The following is a 22483-nucleotide window of genomic DNA, read 5'->3' on the forward strand; positions in this document are numbered from 1 at the left end:
CAAGCTCTGGGAGTTGGTGATGGACAGGAAAGCCTGGCGTGCTGCAGTCCATGGGACTGCAAAGCGTCGGACATGACTGAGCAACTCAATCAAACTAATTATATGGGAATGGATGATAACTAGACCTTTGGTGGTGATTTATTTTGTAGTGTATGAAGTGAAGTGAAAGTTTCTCAGTTGTGTCCGACACTTTGTGACCCCATGGACTATAGTTCATGGAATCTTCCAGGCCAGAACACTGGAGTGGGTAGCCTTGTAGTATATACAGATGTCAAATTATGATGGTGTACACCTGAAATGTATAGTGTTATATACAACTTTTATCTCAATAATAATATAAAGTTACATAAGAAAAGGAACAAAGAAGAAAAGAGAAAGAGAAGAAAATGCTTGTAAACAGCTTAATTCTAGTGAATTCTCAAAATAAAATCCTGAATTTTGAGTTAGCCTTGCAGATATAACATCCTTCCACGAAAGGATGGATGATTGAATAATCAATGGATTTCCACATAAAAGATAGAAAAAGAAAAGAAAGGAGAGGTAAAATAATGTTTTCTGGATTTGAGACAGAAAAGCAAGTTATGAAGTAAAATGGAGTGTTGTATATTCTTTTCAAACCTTCCATCTTCTCCAGGCTTCTGCAACTTGGATGGACTCACTCATACCTCTGTCTGTTCTGCTTAAGGCAGTTCCTGTGACACTGCTCACTTCCCAACTTCTAAAACTGATATTTTTATTCCATATTGCCCTATAAACTATATATTCCATTCACTCTGAAACTCTTCCAGGCACTCAGACTAACATCCCTGAGCTTTTCAGTCAAGGCTCACTGTCTTCTCTCAACAAGAATGAATTTATCCCATTCTTACCTGTTGAAATCAGACCTGTCGCTGTAGCAAAATATTCAAATAGTTTGCAAAGTAAAAACTGATTTCTCCTTCCTCTGTCATCTTGTAACATATATGTTATTAAGTTACTGCATTGCATATGTTATTATAACACTTTCAGTATTTTACCTACAATTGTCATTCATGGTGTTTTCAGAGCTGAATTTGAAATTTGTTGCAATACTATGTCTGAGACGGTTGAAACTTTTGCAGTGTACAACTGTGTGTGCAGTTTCCTTCTTACTTATTTGGGCTACCTCAATACAATTTTTGTTCTGATCTTAGTGAATTTAAGTACTATTTAAGGGTAGGGACTTCATATTTTTCTATACTGTTAATTGATTGATCTATACAATTAATTGATTGATTTTCTGTGACACAGTCAGTGAAGCAAAGAGGAAGATTTTACATAATTTCATATCTCTTCTTAGAAAAATTTTATGCTATTTTATTTTAATAGAAAGTGATGTGCTTTTTTGTATCTTTATTTTATTAATATAAAAAATGGCTGCAGCTGAAAACCTTTGGCTATAACTTATGTATAGCATAATACTCAATTCACGATTAAATCTTAATCTGTAATTAAATTCAAGGATTCTGCTGATACTTTGAATATGAGAACATAAGTAAAGTGGTGCATAAATAAGAGTGGAATGGTGATTAATAACAATAAATACTTATTATGGGATGATTCATTATGAATAATTTGAATGAAATGATTAACATGACAAAAACAATGCTTTAAAAAAGATGTGAGATATTTAAGAAAGATTTCTTTCTTGATGTGGTAGACAAAGTATTGTTGTCTGCAACTGTAGTGGAAAGAAATCCTGAAAGGTAATATGGATACATATTTTCAATATTATAAACATATTTCTAGATTATTTAATCTGTAATATACAGTAAGATACTAATGATCCTGGAAATAAATTTGTTTATAAAAAAGAAGCCAAGAAGTTATGGTGAAAGTGAAAGTGAAGTTTCTCAGTCGTGTACGACTCTCTGTGATCCCATGGACTATATTTATAGCCCACCAGGCTCCTCCATCCATGGGATTCTCCAGGCAGGAATACTGGAGTGGGGTTGCCATGTCCTTCTCCAGGGGATCTTCCCAACCCAGGGATTGAACCTGGGTCTCCTGCATTGTGGGCAGATGCTTTACCCTCTGAGCCACCAGGGAAGCCCAAAGTTGTGGTGTGTATGTGTGTATATATATATATATATATATATATATATATATATATATAGTGGAATATTACTCAGCCATAAAAAGGAATAAATTTGAATCAGTTCTAGTGAGGTGGATGAACATAGAGCCTGCTATACAGAGTGAAATCAGAAAGAGAAAAACAAATATCACATGTTAACACATATATATGGAATCTAGAAAAATGGTAACTGTTCCAGCTATTTGCAGGGCAGGAATAGAGACTCAAGCATAGAGAGGAGATTTACAGACACAGCCGGGAAATGAGAGGGTGGGACAAACAGAGAACAGCATTAAGATATACACATTACGACATGTGAAATAGATAGTTAATGGGAAGTTGCTGTATAATGCAGGGAGCTCAGCCTGGTGCTCCATGAACCTGGTGCTCCATGAACCTGGTGCTCAACCTAGAGGGGTGGGATGGGGCGGGAAGTGGGAGGGAGGTTCAACAGGAATGGGACTTATGTATACCTATGTCTGATTCATGTTGATGTATGGCAGAAACGGACACAACATTGTAAAGTGATTATCCTCTAATTAAAAATAAAAACATTTTAAAAAAGGAAGCCAAATGTGTAATTCAAATTTATCTCAAATCAACAACAGATACTGGCATAAAGGTAAGAAAGGAAGTTCTCCTTTGCTTCTATTAATATCTGTCCTCATCTTTACATGGAAGAAGGTCAGAAATGCTCCAGAGCATCTCTCTCAAATCACCCTTCTATGCTTTTCCTTCTCAGCTTGATCTTTATAAACTCATTAAAAAAAAAATCACATGAAGAAAAGGGAAGTAACTGGTAAAAATAGCATCACAACAGATTTAGTCCTTTAAGGACTCTGGGAATTATGACAAAAATATACAGAATCAATATGCATTATGTATCAGGTTTTGAAATAATTAAGGTAGAATTAAAAGCAAATGAGACTAACTACCAAGATGTCCAAGCAGATTTGAACAACAACAACAAAAAACCAAGAGATAAGAATCTTAGAAATGAATGACAAAATTACTAAAATGAAAAGCTTGATGGAAGGATTGAAAGAGAGATTAGATACTGAGTAAGAACTGGGGCATGTAGATCTGAATAAACAGGCAGAGTGAGGCACAGGGTAATAAGGAAATAGAAATGAAGGTGAGGCTAAGGGATGTGGAAGGTTAAGAGAATGAAAAGACATATCTTCAGAGCTTCTGAAAAAGGCCTAGAGTGCTAGAGAAAAAGGGGAGAGGGAATATCTGAAGACATAATGCTGAGGACTTTCCAAAATGGACAAAAATGTGATTCTGTACACATAATGGTCACAATGTATATAACAAGTAAAGTAGACAAAATAAATATGTGCCTATCACATTCCAGTAAAAAAAGTGGAAGGCCGAAGACAAAGCGTTCTTTTAAATCAGGCAGTGAGAGAAAGCAAGGTTCTTTAAAGGAATGAGGACAACTGACTTTAAACAGATGCTTGGGTGAAATAAAGTGACATGGAAGAAGACCATCATGTATCTCCTTATCTAAGAAATAACTGTGTGAAATTTTAGAAAAATATAGGTACTCTTTCTACCGAAACAAACACATGAACTTTCAAAGCACTTTGTGGAAAAACTTTTTGAAGACCAACACAGAACAAAGACAGCAAAGATCGCCTTCATTCTGGGTATTATCTTGGTGTTTGTTTTGTTCACCTGTCAATCTTGAAATTGCAGGAATTTAGATGCCCAACTTACAATCAACTTATGAATGAATATATTTCAGTAGAAAAAAAAAAACTATGACTTATGAAAATAATATTTGGTTTAACCAGTCTCATATTCAAGAAGTATTCATATTTTCATAATTTGAACCCTTTTATGATCTTATGAAGTAGTCCCTTATGCTTCCCTTGGAACCATATGCTTGTAATATGATAAGAAGCAAATGCACCCCCCTTGCCCCCAGATTAAAGGGCCAGTGTCTGCTCCTCAGAACTTACCTCCCCCTCTGTGGACTGCAAATGCAGCTCCTTCCTGCAGGTGGCCTTGAAGTCTCCAGCTGCAGCACTCACCTGGACCCCCCGAGGAGCTTCCATTATCAAGGACCTGGTTGGTGATTCGAGCCTAAAAAAAAATTAACAAAAACAAAATCCCTAAAACCTTAATATTGAAAAGATACTGCTAGTCAACTAAAACAAACAGGCAGGCATAAATACCAATGCCTGCCATTAAAAAAAAAATCTAAAATGGGTTTTACAAAGATTTTGTATTGTATTCTCTATTTTTTTGGCTCTTTATGAAATTCTTCAATTGTTAGCATCGATTCTTTAGTCTCATTTGTATAACGATTTAGTAACAGTTTCCTGTGTTGTTTCCCTTCACAATGCCGGTGAAAAGTAAGTCGTGATAACTTTACCAGTTTAAATCTTTTATACATTTTCAGTATTGATGATGGAGTTTTAAGCAGTAAATTTGTAGCAAGTTAGCATGTAAGTATCCCTCAAGTTGCCTTGCTAAGACGAGTTTTAATGAAAATATTTACTATTGAGAATTTTCAATTGTGCCCAGTCAAAATTCTGTAAACTAAAGAATTCTCAAAGGGCTCTTTACAGTTCTAGAAATTAGTTAAAATGAAGATAAGATATTTCCTACATCAACTGACCTCTATTAGCCCAAGAAAATGTCCTCAGAATGAATGACATTAGTCTGAGAAAGAAAAATTAAATGAGGGGTGAGACACAAGTGTTTTAGATAGGCTGCAAAAAGGATAGTTGGAAGGGATTTCAAAATTATCTTCAAATATAAGCCTAGAGAAAGAGCAAATGGAAGTAAAATACAGAAGCAAGAAAATAGTCATAAAAAGCACTCGGTGTGATACGAGATCTTATCCTGGAGTGGGTCATTTTGGATAATAGCTCTGCTCTGGGGCTGCGATTGCCTGCGTTCTGTTGACCACGGGACTTCAGAACAAAAGTTCCTTCAGGCTCACCTTCAACATCATCCAGAGTAACTGGTCTCTTTTGAGGTTACAGACTCAGAACAGATGTGCAGAGAGAACCTCATGGAATAGTTTGAGCACTGAAGATCAGCTCCCTCTCTCTCAGTAAAGTTGAACTTAAAGACTTGAAAGTGATATTGAAGGACCAGAGCCAGCATTTAGAAGTGATTTTGATGCTTTAAACATTTTTTCACTCACCAGAGAAACTTTGAAACTTTGATTTCTGGGTCTTTGGGATATCTTCACAAAATCCCCGGAGGGGGCAGGTTTTGATTATATGAAAGTATTAGTCACTCAGTCATGTCCAACCCTTGGCAACCCCGTGGACTATAGCCCACCAGGCTCCTCTGTCCATGGGATTTCCCAGGCAAGGACACTGGAGTGGGATACCGTTTCCTTCTCCAGGGGATCTTCCTGACCGCGGATCAAACCTGGGTCTCCTGCGCTGCAGGAAGATTCTTTACCATCTGAGCCACCAGGAAAGCCCTTGATTATATATATATACATATAAAAGAAATGTCTGTTTGGTTTTTCTTTAAACACAAATCACACATTTTCATAGAATATTTGCAAACTTCAAAAAGAATTACTCATAAGTTTTTTGATTCATAATCCTTATACTTTGTACATAGTTACTAAATTTCAAAATCTGAATGTTTAAATGTAAATTTACGTGATACACCCCCAAATATACTCCATCTTAAATGGTGCATTTGAGACCATTACTATTTCTATTTGGTAATTACCTATAACATTAAGTGTAATTAGGTACGTTTGGACATGATTGAACCACTGAAACAGAAGTCAGGTAAGAATTTAACTAACATGGATTAATGTTCGGAAACAGATTATAAGTCTGACAACTAAGGAAACACAACTCGATGAACTTGGGGTTATTTTGTCAAATAATTGATACGGTTTAGTTTGCAAGGATAAGGGAGTGGGATACTTATATTTGACAGTAAAATATCTCTATTAAGTGTGAACATTTTTTTACCATATTTCTACTAGCACATTAAAGTATATTAAGTCCTTCTGGGCTTTTGGGGACTTCCCTGGTGGCTCAGACGGGAAAGCGTCTGCCTGCAATGCAGGAGACCTGGGTTCGATTCCTGGGTCAGGAAGATCCCCTGGAGAAGGAAATGGCAACCCGCTCCAGTACTCTTGCCTGGAAAATTCCATGGACAGAGGAGCCTTCTAGGCTACAGTCCAGTCGCAGAGTTGGACACGACTGAGTGACTTCACTTCACTTCACTTCTGGGCTTTTGAGCTTTTCCATTCTCATCCTTACTAATTCAGTTCAGTTCAGTTACTCAGTTGTGTTGGACTCTCTGTCACGCCATGGACTGCAGCACACCAGGCTTCCCTGTCCATCACCAACTTCTGGAGCTTGCTCAGTCTCATGTCCATCGAGTCGGTGATGCCATTCAACCATCTCTTCCTCTGTCGTCCCCTTCTCCTCCAGCCCTCAATCTTTCCTAGCATCAGGGTCTTTTCCAATGAGTCAGTTCTTCACATTAGGTGGCCAAAGTATTGGAGTTTCAGCTTCAGCTTCAGTCCTTCCAATGAATATTCAGGACTCATTTCCTCTAGGATGGACTGGTTGGATCTCCTTGCAGTCCAAGGGACTCTCAAGCGTCTTCTCCAACACCATAGTTCAAAAGCATCAATTCTTCGGTGCTCAGCTTTCTTTAATTTCTAACTATTTAATTAGAATTTCTAATTTTCTATTAATAATTTAATTAGAATTTCAAATTATTTAATTTTAAAAAATGTTTATTGTCTTCTTCATTTTAGACCTTAGGAACTCATTGCCAGTGTTGCCTTAGAGCGTTTTGTTAGCCCTGACTTTGGGGAACCCTATTCAAAGAAGCAAAGACTCAGACAGGACTGAGTGATTCAGCAACAACAACAATTTAAAGAAGCAGTAAAGGTGGAGAGATGGCCAGACCTGGGTTCAGGAAAGTGAGCCAGCAGCAATAAGCTTCAGTTTTATCTTCTCTAAATATGCCTGCTTTCTTATAGGATTGTAAGAAATTTCTTAATTTGATCCAGGGAAATAAGAATGTAGTGGGATAGTATTTTGAAATATAACAGGATTTCCTCCCTTGTCCGATTTCCTTGCACCCTAAGCCATCCCCCCATTCATTAAACATCATCCTTTGCCATACGTTGTGGATAACAGAGCAGATAGACTGTTAAAAATCTTTCATTTCCTAATGTTATAAAAATTTTGAGTTGAAAAAAAAACCCCAGCTATTTATTGTGTTGAAAATGATTCAGCACATAAATAAAAACCATGTCCATGAGACCTCGTTGTTTATTTCACTAGTTGGAGAACTGTTTTCTTTATTCACAGGCTAGAGAAGATTTGAAGAGAAATGAACAGAATTGGTCTTGAATGGCTCTCTGTATTCTGCTACCTGAGGTCATGTCCAAGGTTGTGGGCCCTTCTTTAGGTGTTAGAGATCTCAGGAGAGAGGGATATTTCAGGATAACTGAGAAGAGACCATGGATCCTCAAAGGAGAAAGGACTAGGGACCTGCGGTCACTGAGGACTTGGTGATGCTAAGGAGAACATCTTGGGAATTGCCAGTTGGATCACGAGGCTGCCAAGGACCAAGTGTCAGCCCAGATGCTTTGGCAGTGCAGGCGTCTTGGTGGAATGAGGCAACCACCACAGAGCTGAATAGACTGGGACCCGGTGTCTGAAATTGAGTGCAATGGAGACCAAACATGCAAATTAAAGTTTTAGGGGAATATTTTCATTTCTTATAAAGCTAATTTTGTACCTAAGACAATATGTGTGTGCATGTGCTCAGTCGTGTCCAACACTGTGTGACTCATGGACTATACCCCACCAGGCTCTTCTTCCATGGAATTTTCCAGGCAAGAATACTGGAGTGGGTTGGCTTGCCATATATATTAAAAACGTATGAAGGGGTCAAGGGATACAGAAAACATGCTATATGATATATATATAATATAAAATACATTTAAAAAACTTATCAAGGAGTACATATGCTGCTACTGCTGCTGCTAAGTCGCTTCAGTCGTGTCCGACACTGTGCGACCCCATAGACGGCAGCCCACCAGGCTCCCCCGGCCCTGGGAGTCTCCAGGCAAGAACACTGGAGTGGGTTACCATTTCCTTCTCCAGGAGTACATATATACCTGCTCAAACCCAGGTCTCCTGCATTGCAGGCAGACTCTTTACCGACTGAGCCACCAGGAAAGCCAGTATACTTGCTATGATATATATCATACATATTGGGTTGCCATTTCCTTCTCCAATAACTTACCAAGTGGTACATAAAACATTAAAAAATGACAATTTTACAGTATGGATAAATCCTTCAGGTTCTGAAAGTGATTAAGGTTTTGAATTAAATAGATTTCCACTGTATGCTTTGCTAAGCTTGATAAAATTAAAAGTAGTGATCACTAAGAAATGATATAAATTTTTATTAAAAAAGCACTGTTTTATATAGTAACCATCATTCAGATGAATAATATACATTATGAACTTTAATTATGGAGAATATGCAGGTAGAGTATATATTAAAATTTTATTAGACTATTTGGAGGATTTCATAATTCTATTTTCAAAGGAACACATGTGGTAGTCAAATATTTCTTATGAACATGAAAATAAAATAAGCTGCGAACTATTTTTTATGAGCTTGCCTGACTGTTTAGCATAAGCAAGTAAGTTAAACTTGGGGGAGCAAAAATTTCATATCACAACCACAATGTATAGGTAGTGTTAGTTATGTCTGACACTTTGTGACCCCAAGGACTATAGCCTGTCAGGCTCCTCTGTCCATGGGATTTTCCAGGCAAGAATATTGGAGTGGGTTGTCATTTCCTTCTCCAGCCACAATGTATATGGAGACCCAAAATCTTCAAATTAACACTATTGTGAGTAGCACAGATTCACTGTGAGCATTTACAGAAGTATGTATTAATCTGAATCACCCAGTGTTAATAATTACATGTCTACTTACATTTATATTTAGACACATTACCTAACTAAAACTGCACATCATCTCTAGGTCTTTTACTTGGTGAATAGGGAAAAAACACATTTTTCACAAGCAGTGTATAAATTTGCTCCATACTTCCATCTAGAATGCAAGTGTTAAACTTCATGAATTCTAACAACAAGAAAATGATCTTTGCATTTAAGCATGAGGCATTTTTAAAATGTTCTGAAATCAAGTAAGCACAGTATCATAATTCTAACTATCCAAAAAACATTATAGAACAAGTAGATGTACAAAATTTAAAGTAAAAAAATAAACTATAGACATGATATTACCAGTTATCCCACCTTATGAAAAGGATTTAATGATTGTGTAACAACATATTTCATTGACTATTTTATAAATAATATTTTCACAGGTCTTTACTAGAAAGTTGGGTACTTCTAGAGGCTGCATTATAAAGTGCAGGATATAGAAAAGAATTTCTTTTATTGAAAGTGTGGCTGCATACTATAAAGTAATATAAGTTATTTCCAAGAAGCAGTATAGGAAATTCAGGTATAAACTCACTGACACAATTATTCCATGCAAGAGTTGTGTCAATCTAATGAAAAAATTAAACATAGGACTTTGAATAAAAATCTCACAGATTGCGCTAGAAATTTTAAATCCAGTTAACCTCACTGAGGCTCAGTTGCCTAATAAATAAAACTACAGAGCATCTGAAATATAAAAGATTTTATTCATTGCAAAACATCATTAAATCTGTTCTTTATTAGTTTGTTAGCCATCTATTTAGAGTAATATACTAAAAGCTAGTACTGGGAACTTATTCTATACTTAAAACTTTACATGGATTATCTTTAAACCATCCCACCAGCATGGTGAAATGTACTCTACTAAGAAATGAAAATATTTCTGAAAAACTTTTATTTACATGTTTGGTCTCCATTGCACGCAATATTAGCACTCTAATAACCTATACTTTACCTAGAAAGTCTTCGAATTTTAGTGTGATTGAGTAATTTTATCAGGATTATTTAGCTACTGCAGATACTTTAGAATATTCATAGCAATCTTTAAAAAAGAGGAACAATGTTGGAGAACTTAAAAACTATTGCAAAGCTACAGTAAATAAGACAGTGCTGACCTGACATAAGGATAACAAATATAAAATCGGAATCAAATAGAGACCAGAAATAGTTACATGTATGAGCTTCTGAGTTTTGACAAAGTCAGTAAAGTGATTCAATGAGAAAAAGCAATGTCTTTTCAACAAATGGTGCTGGAATAATCGATCTCTATATGGACAACATAAACCTCAATTTATGCCACACAGTTATCAAAATTAAAAGCTAAAAAATAAGGCTTTTAAAGAAAAGCATCTTTGTGACTTGGGAGTAGGCAAAACATTCTTAGGCCACAAAAAGCAGTAACTAGTAAATGTTTAAAATTATACATTAGATATCTTCAAGATGAAAATCTGCCTTTCAAAATTACCATCAATAAAATGCATATACAATCCCTATATTGAGGGGTAACATCACAGGACTAGTTCTTAGACATATAAATAATCATCCAGCTCAGAGATGAAAATACAAAAACAAAATTAAAATATGGAGAAAAATTTGAATAAATGCTTCATTAAAGGATATACATGGTTGTTCGATATGTATATGAAAAAGTGATTAATATTAATATTAATTATCAAGTAATTAATAATGTAAAATTCCACAGAACAGTCACCAGAATGACTTGAATTCATAAATTTGCTAATACTAAATATTAGTGAACATGTGAAACACGAAATTCTCTTTCATATTTGGTGGGAGATGATGAAATAAAATTTGTATTTTAAAGAAGGACAAGAACATTTAAAAGTAACAATTCTCTCTCTGAGCTTGGGCCTCCTCCCTCTGTCCCTAATGTGCATGTACATCTATGCCTCATGTTAACCAGAGCACCTCAAAGTGGGAATGCCGGGGATTTAACGAACTCTCGCGAGGTTTAGGCCTCTTCCTAGGCCTGCTCGAGTCGGCAGCGGCAAGAACCTTTGGCCGCCTCTGCAAGGTCCCGGCCATGTTCAGCTCCAGCGCCAAGATCGTCAAGCCCAACGGCGAGAAGCCGGACGAGTTCGAGTCGGGCATCTCCCAGGCCCTGCTGGAGCTGGATATGAACTCGGACCTCAAGGCGCAGCTGCGGGAGCTGAACATCACGGCCGCCAAGGAGATCGAAGTTGGCGGCGGCTGGAAAGCTATCATCATCTTCGTCCCCGTCCCGCAGCTGAAGTCTTTCCAGAAAATCCAGGTGCGCCTGGTGCGCGAGCTGGAGAAGAAGTTCAGCGGGAAGCACGTCGTCTTCATTGCCCAGAGGAGAATTCTGCCTAAGCCAACTCGAAAAAGCCGTACAAAAAATAAGCAGAAACGTCCCAGGAGCCGCACTCTGACCGCCCACTGTGCACGACGCCATCCTGGAGGACTTGGTTTTCCCCAGTGAGATCGTGGGCAAGAGGATCCGCGTGAAGCTGGACGGCAGCCTACTCATAAAGGCCCACTTGGACAAGGCTCAGCAGAACAATGTGGAGCACAAGGTTGAAGCATTTTCTGGTGTCTATAAGAAGCTCGCCGGCAAGGACGTTAACTTTGAATTCCCAGAGTTTCAGTTGTAAACAAATGACTAAATAAAATAGTCACAGTAAAAAAAAAAAAACAAAAAACAAAGTGGGAATGCCTGCTCCACAGGAAGATCTTTCCTTCTTGACACTAGCTATGTAACCTCTCAAGAGAATAACATTTTCCCCATATCTATAGGGGGTCATAATGCCTTGTTGCTCCCCATGTACTATGCCTGTGAAAAGTGAAAGTGTTAGTCACTCAGTGTGGCCAGCTCTTTGCTACCCCATGGACTATAGCTGGCCAGTCTTCTATGTCTATGGAATTCTCCAGACAAAAATACTGGTGAGTGAGTGAATGAAAGTCACTCAGTCGTGTCTGACTCGTTGCGACCGCATAGGCTACACAGCCCATGGAATTCTCCAGACCAGAATACTGGAGTGGGTAGCCTTTCCCTTCTCCAGGGGATCTTCCCAACCCAGGGATTGAACCCAGGTCTCCCACATTGCAGGTGCATTCTTTACTAGCTGAGCCACAAGGAAGGCCCAAGAGTACTGGAGTACTATCTCTTCTCCAGGGGAACTTCCCAACCCAGGAAATCGAACCAGGGTCTTCTGCATTGTAGGCAGATTCTTTACCAACTGAGATACCAGGAGTGGGTTGCCATTCCCTTCTGCAAGGGATCTTCCTGATCCAGGGATCGAACCTGGGTCTCTTGCACTGCAGGCAGGATCTTTACCATTTGAGCCACCAAGGAAGGCCCTTGTACTATACTTACTTGGACTATTAGTCTTTGGTGAACTTTCTGTAAAATATCAGTATATCCTGTGTCTTGAAAATGTACATGACTGAGCCATCCCCTTCCAACAGACAGAACAACTCTCAGGGTTTCTGAGAGTCTATCTCTTGAATTATAATCTTTAGTGTGGCTTGAATAAGATTTCTTTTCATTAATTCTTGGCTTGACTGTTGACTGAAATTTCATTGACAAAGAGTTAAATGATACAACCACTTTGGAAAGTTCTGGCATTTTTATATAAAACTGAACATGGCTAGACACATCTCATGCATCTTTCAATTAGGAAAATGCATAAATAAAATATTGTATGTTTATACAGTCAATCAGAATAAAGCAGAAAGGATACAGACAACATCATGGATAGATCTCAAAAACACTGTGTGGAATGAAATAAATCTAACAAATAGTACATCTTCTATGATCAATTTATGTTAGTACTTAATCAGTCTACCCTAATACAGAGTTAAAAAAAAAAAAAAAAAGGAGAGTAGAGTTTGCTTCTGGTGGGTCATGGTGGGGATTTACCAGGAAAGAGATGAGGGAACTTTCTGGAGTGATGACAAAATTTTGGGTTACACAAGTGTATGCATTTTCAAAACCCAGCAAATAAGCATTTAGGCTTTGTGAATATCATTGCTTAATTATTTTACAGTGAAAGGAAAGAAACTGTAAGTGATCTTCAATGCTAGTTAATGATGTACATGCTGAAGTGATGAGGAAAAGTGTACAGATTTACACAACTTATGCTTGAATGAATAAAAATAAGATATATTGGTGGATGGATAGTTGAAATGTATACATAATTAAAGACATAGAGAAAAATGATACTAGAAGAATCTAGCTGGGGGTATAGGTGCTTTCTGTAAAATACTCTTAACATGTAGTATGGGCTTCCCTGGTGGCTCAGTGGTAAAGGATCCACCTGCAATGCAGGAGACCTGGGTTCAGTCCCTGGGTTGGGAAGATCACCTGGAGGAGGGCATGGCAACCCACTCCAATATTCTTACCCAGAAAATCCCCATGGACAGAGGAGCCTGGTGGGCTTCAGTCCATGGGGTCGCAAAGAATCCGACACGACTGTGTGACTAAGAACAGCAGGTAGAATGCTTGAGAATTTCTGTAGTAACTTGTGGGAAAGAAAGTGTGGTCACAGAACTTATAGGATTGTCCAGTTTTTGGGGGTAAAGTTTGTCAAACTGTGTGCTATGAAAATCTAAATAAAAAAATGTTAATTGATGCTAATGCTTGATGATTATTGACTATTATAATACAGATATTAATGACATACAGGAATACTGAAAAAATATGTAATTCCTGTTGCTAAATCACAACATAAATGTTATAGTATTCAAAGTCTATATTTTACAATATTTCCTGGAAAGGAGTATCTAGAAAATACGTCTGATATTAATAGTTTACCTCGAAATTCAAGAGTTTTAGGTATTTCTGGGTAAACTCATATTTACTTCCATATTATGAAAATTCAAATATGTCTAAATAATAAACATATGTAATAAAATTCCAACAAGAATCTCAGTAGAGTCTCTTGAAACAAAACTTTATGTCAAAATATTTTTAGAGGAAAAATATGTATGACAGTTTTCAGATTTGTTAAATGAATGTAAAGTAGGAGACTCTCCTTTTAAAATTAGAACTTAATATAAAGGTATTTTAATTAAAATGATATCAAAATCATAAATAGAAAATTTGGTCAATGAAACACAATACAATCTAAAACAAATGGCAAGTATATATGAGAAGTTAATATTTGACAAGCTGTAGCAATCCTTTTGGGGTGGAAAATATGAGGTTATTTAGTAAATGATGCTTAATATGTTGACTTTCCATACAGAAGAAATAACATTAGATACTTAACAAACTCTTTAAGAATAATTTCTAGATTTATCTATTAAAAATATAAATATGAATAAATTAGAGACTATTTTCCAATAGAAAATTGAAAGAAAATTCAGAACATAATTTCCCATTTTATTTACTCAAAATATAAAAGAAATATATTAGAAATAAATATATAAGAAATAAGCTAGTGTACAAAATAAACAATAAAATTAGAAGAAATCCAAATCTAGAAAAGGGAAACCTTTGAAACAAAACTAAAACCCAGAAATCATAAGGAAAAAGAATTTAGATCATTTACAATTTCAGTCTTTGGTTGGACTGATTTTTCTCCAGTTGCCCTCCACTTCTCAAACTAGCCTAGATTCCCTTTAGAATGCCCTGGGCTCAGATTAGGAGACTGGAATCAGACTAAACCTGGATATAAGTAGACTTTTGGCAACAGAATATCAACCGATAAATGATGCCCTGAGTTTCTTTATTGAAATTTTCAAGCTTTCACTGAGGAAAGTTTACAACATACACTTACTCATTTTACTACAAAATACTTTCTAAAAGGCCTGTTGAAAACTGAAGCCCACGTGTATTAGAAGAACTTGTGCATTTCTATGTTGTTAGTCTCTGGAATTAGTGAAGAACAATTGTGTTCATTTTTATAGCATTATAGTAATCACAATAATGGATTGCAGAGGAGTTTCATAGTGGGTAGTCAGGGATTATAGCAGAGAGAAGGATTAATGTTGAATTGAAGTCATTCCTCTGCCTGTATTTTCCAAGCAATTCAGTTTTGGTGTTTAGATACCAAAAATGTAACAAGATTTTGTTTTTAAGGTGTTATGCAATTCTCAAATTTGAAAATGAGTGGTCAAGATCTCTAGAATTCTCAACACACTGAGAAAATGATTCAGACTTCTCTTACTCTAAGTTGTAAGATGCAATTACCAAATGCAAACTTAAGCAGAACTTGAGTATGATGTATCTTGTTCTTGATAAATAGTTAACACTGTACCAGAGATAGAGTTGGCACTCATTATTTGCCATTTCAAGGATGAAATAAATGGGGAATTGAACAGAAAAGTGTCTTAAGAAGAAATAATACAATGCAAACTGTGACCTGAACATATATTCTTATACTATCTCATCACTGTTACTGTCTTATCACTTTAAGCTACCCTGACTTTCTTTAGCTGCAAAGGGCATGGTTTCTGTTATCACATTTGTATTATTTCCTGCCCATTTGCACACCCTTTATTGTCTCTTCCTGAAAATTAGATCAAACAAATCCCTCTGTCAATCATTACTCCCAGTTCTAAAGTGAAGGGAAGTATCTCATGAACATTTGCTACTAACTCTAAACAAATATATAAATACATACAGAGAATGAAAGAACAAAAGGAAGGAAGGAGGAAAGAAAGGGAGGGAAGAAAAGAAAAGAGAAGAGAGGAGAGGTATGGGGAAGGGAAGTGGAGAGGAGAAAAACACTACTTCATCATCACTTTTTTTTTTCTCATAGGTAGAAAAATACCAGCAAAGTATTTTACCTCTTTACTGAAAAATTCTCTCAGGGAAAAAACCCACACCATTTAATAACTTGTGGCTTTTCCTTGAACACAAGAATGAGGCAAATTAAAGTTCCATGTTTCCAGAGATTAATTAGGAGCCTGTCAACCTCACATTTTTGTTTTAAATTATATACATATGAGAATGGAAATGATGAAAAGATCCCAATTCTATCATTAAATATTAACTCATTTTACTAATTCAAAGTCTAGATTCTTGCCTTATTCTTGAACTGGGAGAAATGATGACCGAAGCTTTGTTTTATCTGATTTGCAGGAAGAGACCATAAAGGGTATGCAAATGGGCAGGAAATAATACAAATATGAAGACAGAAACCATGTGCTTTGCAGCTAGAGAAAGCTCGGGGTAGCCTAAAGCTGTAAGATAGTAACAGTGATAAGTTAATAGAATACAGATCCTAACAATCCTTGGACAATGGGCATTACATTATACATTTTATCACTTTTCACCAAAGACTGCAGAAATTCTATTGAACTGCAATAATTTAGCTACATATTAATTAAAGAAAAAAGAAAAAGAACATTTATAGTTGGATTATTTCAGGCAAACAGATTATGCTGTCCTTTATGACTATTTGTTGTTTAGTTAACAAATACGTCCCTGCCAAAAACCAGTATCACTTGATACAAAAAAAAAATAAGCTCTACGTACGTATGTTTAAAAGTCACATGAAGACTAGTGCAAACCTTGGCACATATTAAGCATTCATTAAACAGCTGTTGAGTAAATAAATTATAGCTACCTACTACATATCCACACCAAAATATTACCTAAACTCTATAATAAACTTTTTGAAATGTTTCTTTCTAGTTTTTTACTCTTGGCAAAAACAAAATCAAGGACAGCATAACTTCTTACCCCATAAATTACACATTTACTTGGTCAATCAATGTCACCTTGTTGATTAGACTTAGGTGTCAGCTAAGGGTACTTCTTATTGCCCTGAAAGGAAAATTGCCAGCAGGGCTTGTAAGGATCTTCTCAGACACTGCTTTTAATCTTCAGTACACAAATGAATAATTGAACACTGCCAGCATTATAGTACTTTGCTTCTGTTTCAGTTTTGGAATTTAGATCAGTACCACTCATCTTGAGGGCTGCCAATCTGCTTTTAGCACTAGCAAATAAGTCTAGCTAGGCTCAGTGTTTAAATACTTTATGAATAATTAGAAAATAAGAGCCAGAAACATGATATACTAATTATAATTTAATTCACATCCATACTTATGAAAGTTGAGACATGTCAGAAAGGTAATTAAAATAGCAATTGGTTCTTACTCCTTTTTTGGCAATAGGCTTTTCATAATGAAATTTGTGAAATGAGTACATAATTACTAAAATGTTAGAGGCAAAAAAAGAAATGTTTCTTTTAGAACTTAGTAATTAAAATTTTTATTGAATGAAACTCTGGTATCCGTGATAAAACACAGCTCAAAAAAGTAGGAATTTCCAGTGGTCATGTATGGATGTGAGAGTTGGACTATAAAGAAAGCTGAGTGCCAAAGAATTGATGCTTTTGAACTGTGGTGTTGGAGAAGACTCTTGAGAGTCCCTTGGACTGCAAGGAGATCCAACCAGTCAATCCTAAAGGAAATCAGTCCTGAATATTCATTGGAAGGACTGATACTGAAGCTGAAACTCCAATATTTTGGCCACCTGATGCGAAGAACTGACTCACTGGAAAAGACCCTGATGCTGGGAAAGATTGAAGGCAGGAGGAGAAGGAGATGACAGAGGATGAGATGGTTGGATGGCATCACTGACTTGATGGACATAAGTTTGAGCAAGCTCAGGGAGTTGGTGATGGACAGGGAGGCCTGGCATGACTTGGACATGACTGAAGAACTGAACTGAACTGAACTGAATGTTAGACACATGTATCTAAGTAATACAATAACAAATGATATTACACTTCTTATACATAGGCATTTAGTATCCTCATTATTCAGTTTTACTAATTAACAAATTACAACAACATTACTATGTGTGAGATAGAGTGCGGCTGTTACTGAACTAAAGATAAACAAGGAAGATGTAGATCCTGTTGTGGTGGGAACACAACCTTGTTAAGTAGAAAAGGAAAAAATAATTTATACAAAAATGTTGAGTTGCCAACTGAGAATAGAATCTTAAATCAAGACTATAACACACTATGAGACACTGTTTTCACATATTCTTCAAACTCCTAAATCCTTCTGGTTCAGTATAAAGTAAATTATTTTCATATTTGTCTTGTTAAAAATACTTTGATCACATGAAGAGGCCCACTTTCTCTGTTATTAACTAGCTGTTTAAATCTGTGCTACTCACCGAGTGAGAAACCACATTTTTAAAGGCCTTTTATCACAGAAATACAAGGGCTGCAAAATTTACTGTTGTAAAAGTGTGACATTTTTCTTTAACATTTTTCAACTTGATTTTTCTAATTTTATTTGAGTATTTTTTCCATTCGCCACCTAGGGAGGGCTGAGCCTGCTTTTCATGAAATAAAATGAGTTGCTCAATATTTTATTGTGTTTTCAAGACAAAGACTCTCTCTCAGGTTAATATTTTAATTTAGCTTTAAAAATGATTTTAAATATGTAATTTATTTTTAATATCAGTAAGGTTGTCTTTTTTCATATCATAGGAAATTCACTTTAGTATGCTATCTGTGTGTGTTAGTCACTTAGTCGTGTCTGACTCTTTGTGACCCCATGGACTGTTTAGCCCATCAGGCCCCTCTGTCCATGGGATTCTCCAGGCAAGAATACTGGAGTGGGCTGCCATTTCCTTCTCCAGGGGATCTTCCTGACCCAGGGATCGAACCCAGGTCCCCTGCATCACAGGCAGATTCTTTACTATCTGGGTTATAGGGAAGTCCAGTATGCTATTTACCTATTTGAAATTAATGATATAAAATATTGTTTTTTTTAATATAATATTGTATTGGTTTAAGGTATAATAATTTTAATATATGTATATATTGCAAATATATATAATATACAATATATACCATATATATATACCAAGTTATATATAATATATATAGTTTTACATATAATTTATACAATATATATTGAATATAACTTATTTCTTGAATTAAGAACAATAGATAAGTTATTATCTTATCTAAACAATAGACTAGATTTTAGTATTTTACCTTTTATCAATGATTTCTATGATTATCCTGGGGAGAATACACTACAAAATTGTCTTCTCAAACTGACAGACAGAGCTTATTTCACCAAATATATAAGATTAAGGAGTCCATCATAGGGCAGTTAAGTTCTGCCTTTTACTGATGGCTGTTTACTTTGGTTTCTGTATTTCCCTCTACTTCTCTGACTATTTATAGCTTTCTCTCATTGTCTGCCTCCCCCTTTTTTATGCCTATATGTGCCATATATTTCATTATCTACATCAGATTTTCTGAAATCCCTATTTGTATTAGTCCTCCTGTCAACATCCTCCATAACTGCCTTTTCTTTTCTTTTTCCACACTTCTCCTGTCTGATATATTTATTTTATATCCATTGTACATTTGTAAAGGAAAAATACACAGAAGGATAGAATAGTAACTCACACGTTCTTGCGCTCTATCAAATAGCTGATTACCTATTTGCCATGTAGACAGGGAACATCAACTCCTTATACAGTTTTGTAGCATATTTTCTACTTCGGTTCTTTATATATCAAGAGCCATCATCAGTGATGGAAACTATGACACAGGTGTAGAGGCCAGGACTTACCTGAGGTCTTGGGAAGGTTCTGCTCGGATGTGAGGTGTCTCAACAGAGTGCCCGAACACTGCTCCTTCAGTGCCTGAGGGCGACATGAGGGCAAGAGTCAGCATAAGCAAATGGACAGACACAGTTGTTTTCATTTCTGTTTTTATACATTAAATATTCTTCTAAGAATGGGAAAACTTAAAATAGGACTACAACAAATAAAAAGAGAAAACCTGGAAAAGAGTTCAAGGTAGTGAAGGACCAAAAAGGGTAAATCTAAGTCTCATCATTAGTTGCTGTTCAGTTGCTAAATCGTGTCTGACTCTTTGCAGTCCCACCATGTTGACCCTCTTTAAGACAATCTCATTCATAAAAGTTCAGACTGAGTGAAGATTGTAACCCTCTGATCACAGAACAAATATTTATCTCTTTCCTGTTCCTTTATTCTCAGGTAAGTGAATTTGAAGTAGGGATATGTTACAATATTCAGTTCTTTCTACAAGCAGCAAAGTTGAAATGAAAATGTGGACAGTGGGCTCTGATGCAGTATAGTATTAATTGTTTAAAGGCATGGGTTTCATAGGGCATTTGGCAAGTCACCCACAAGCAGCTCCCACCTTTAGTTAGAGTGATCATCAAACTGCAGAGAACAGGGCACCTTACTTTTGACTTCTGTGAAATTAAGGTTCAATCTAAAACCATAAATGGCTAGAACTCATTAGAGTGGACTTTATATGAGATCATAGTTATCTCAAGAGGTCATGTGCTCAGGCAGTTGAATGATATTCTATCTAAACCTTTTGTTTATTATTGTCATTTGATTTTCCAGGATGACAAGAGTTCTAATTTAACTGAGAAAAATAAAATGATTTTCTTTTACAAAAATCAAATGCAAAGACGTTTGTTAAAGATGATGAAAAACACAGCCTCCTTTTTTTCCTTTGTAATTTTACATAAATGAAAGCATTCCCTTGGAGATAATTATCTATTATCTATCTATCTATCTCTATTATCTTTTGGTTTATTCTTATTCAAACATCTTGGTGTAAGAATGTCACACCTTCTCCATCAATGGCTTCTAACAGCAACTTGATAATATAGTGCAAATACAAATACAAACTTTATACCTTCATTGTTAAGCTGTTTCTACTTATCATGAAGAACAATATAAAGTAAATTGATTCCATAAGCAATGAAGAAAGTGCCATTAGGAAATTACAGAAAGCATTTAAATTCCTTAAAAGTAAGAGTATATATGGGGAAATATACTAGAATCACCAGAGGACTCTATATAAAACAGCAAAGCAATTCTTCCACCTTGAATCAGAGGAAGAAATTGTTTTCAAAATCTGTTACATGGTTCCATCTATATTATGGTTTGAAGTGTAAATGTATAAGGTTCTGCTCCAGTAAATTCCTAAGATTACAGATTTCAGTTTGTAAACTCAAAGCCATCCACGATTGTTAACTTCTTACTGGATTTTAGTAGTTGTTGTTGGGTTTGTTGTTTTGTTTTTTCCTAGAGAGGATATTTAGGGCATACTGTTTATTTATTTAACTGTTTTCACACATTTAGAGCAATTATTTCTTTAAGGAATTTTCTCTTTTGATATTTTGTAAAATATTTTATTTCTGTTAGTGAACAATTCTCAGGAATAAGTCTTTGGAAGTAAAGTAACAGTTTTAGATAAAACTCTGATTTTGTGATTGTGGAGGGTGGCATCTGAATCAATATTTTAGGGTACATACTTCCATTTCTCAAGGAGAGACTCCTTTGGCATTTTAAAATAAGATGTAATTTATAGATGGGATAGATAGCCATGTGCAGAGTTCAAAAATTAATTTCTACTATTTTATAATTTTGAAAACTTCCCAGATAAGATGCCAGAAACATATGATGTAACACAGATTACATAAACATATAATGAATAGTAGTAAAATTTATTTTGAAACAGAATGGCACATATAGTAACTTAGTACAGAATATATCAGTGAAAGTGAAAGTAGAATGTTATTAAATGTTTAATTTTACAATGAGGATGAAAAACTGATAAAGGTCTCAGTTCTAAGTATCAACAGAAAATATTGGTGATTTGTGTTAAGAAAAGATTCTTGAAGAAATAACTGCATAATCATACCACCTAAGGGGCTAAATTGAAAACTGCATAAAATAACATAAATAATTAACTCACTTCAGACTTCCAGATAATGAGAAAATTAATCTCATCCTCTCACTTTTTGTCCCCAAATGAGTCAAAAGGGCATCAGTAAATAAGCAACAATGATGATCTTAAGAGGAAATCAGTGAGGAAGAAGAAAAGCCATCTGAACCAGAAACAAACTCTCATAGTATAAAAAATTTAAAAATGTATAAATATAGATTTCCCATGAACAGGAAAGTTCTACAAATATCAGATTATTGGTGGGGTTGCCAGACTTAGCAATTTAAAATACTGAACACCGAATTAAGTTTGAAGTTTGGTTAAAAATAAAATCATATTTTAGTATAAGTATGCAAACTTGCAGGGGGATGTACTTATACTAAAAATCACTTGTTGTTTGTTTGAAATTTAAAATTTACTTGGCACCATATATTTTACCTGGTAAATCTAACCATTCTGTGTGTGTGTTAGTCGCTCAGTCGTGTCTGACTCTGATCCCAGGGACTGTAGCCTGCCAGGCTCTTCTGTCCATGGATTTCTCCAAGCAAGAATACTGGAGTGGGTTGCATTCCCTTCTCCAGGGGATTTTCCCAACACAGGGATCGAACCTGCATCTCCTCCTGCATTGCAAGCAGACTCTGAGCCACCAGTAATATAACCATCAGTCAACATTTATTTGGGACAAAAAGTACAGATCTGCTTTACCCTCACTTCAG

At 35.8% G+C, this 22483-nt stretch overlaps 1 protein-coding gene and 1 pseudogene across 1 annotated transcript in view; one reads left to right on the plus strand and one right to left on the minus strand.

Moving 5' to 3' along the window:
• The window catches only part of SGCZ (sarcoglycan zeta), a 1064676-nt gene that overhangs the window by 16736 nt on the left and 1025457 nt on the right, over window positions 1–22483 (minus strand). The window contains exons 6-7 of the mRNA XM_070459967.1: window positions 19627–19699; window positions 4063–4186 (exon numbers count right to left, since the gene is read on the minus strand). Coding sequence (XP_070316068.1) covers window positions 4063–4186; window positions 19627–19699 — 197 coding nt within the window. The remainder of the gene's footprint in view (window positions 1–4062; window positions 4187–19626; window positions 19700–22483) is intronic.
• LOC110151940 (small ribosomal subunit protein eS7-like) lies at window positions 10973–11729 on the plus strand (annotated as a pseudogene).

The sequence above is a fragment of the Odocoileus virginianus genome, chromosome 32 (assembly GCF_023699985.2).
Source record: "Odocoileus virginianus isolate 20LAN1187 ecotype Illinois chromosome 32, Ovbor_1.2, whole genome shotgun sequence".
Lineage (NCBI taxonomy): Eukaryota > Metazoa > Chordata > Mammalia > Artiodactyla > Cervidae > Odocoileus > Odocoileus virginianus.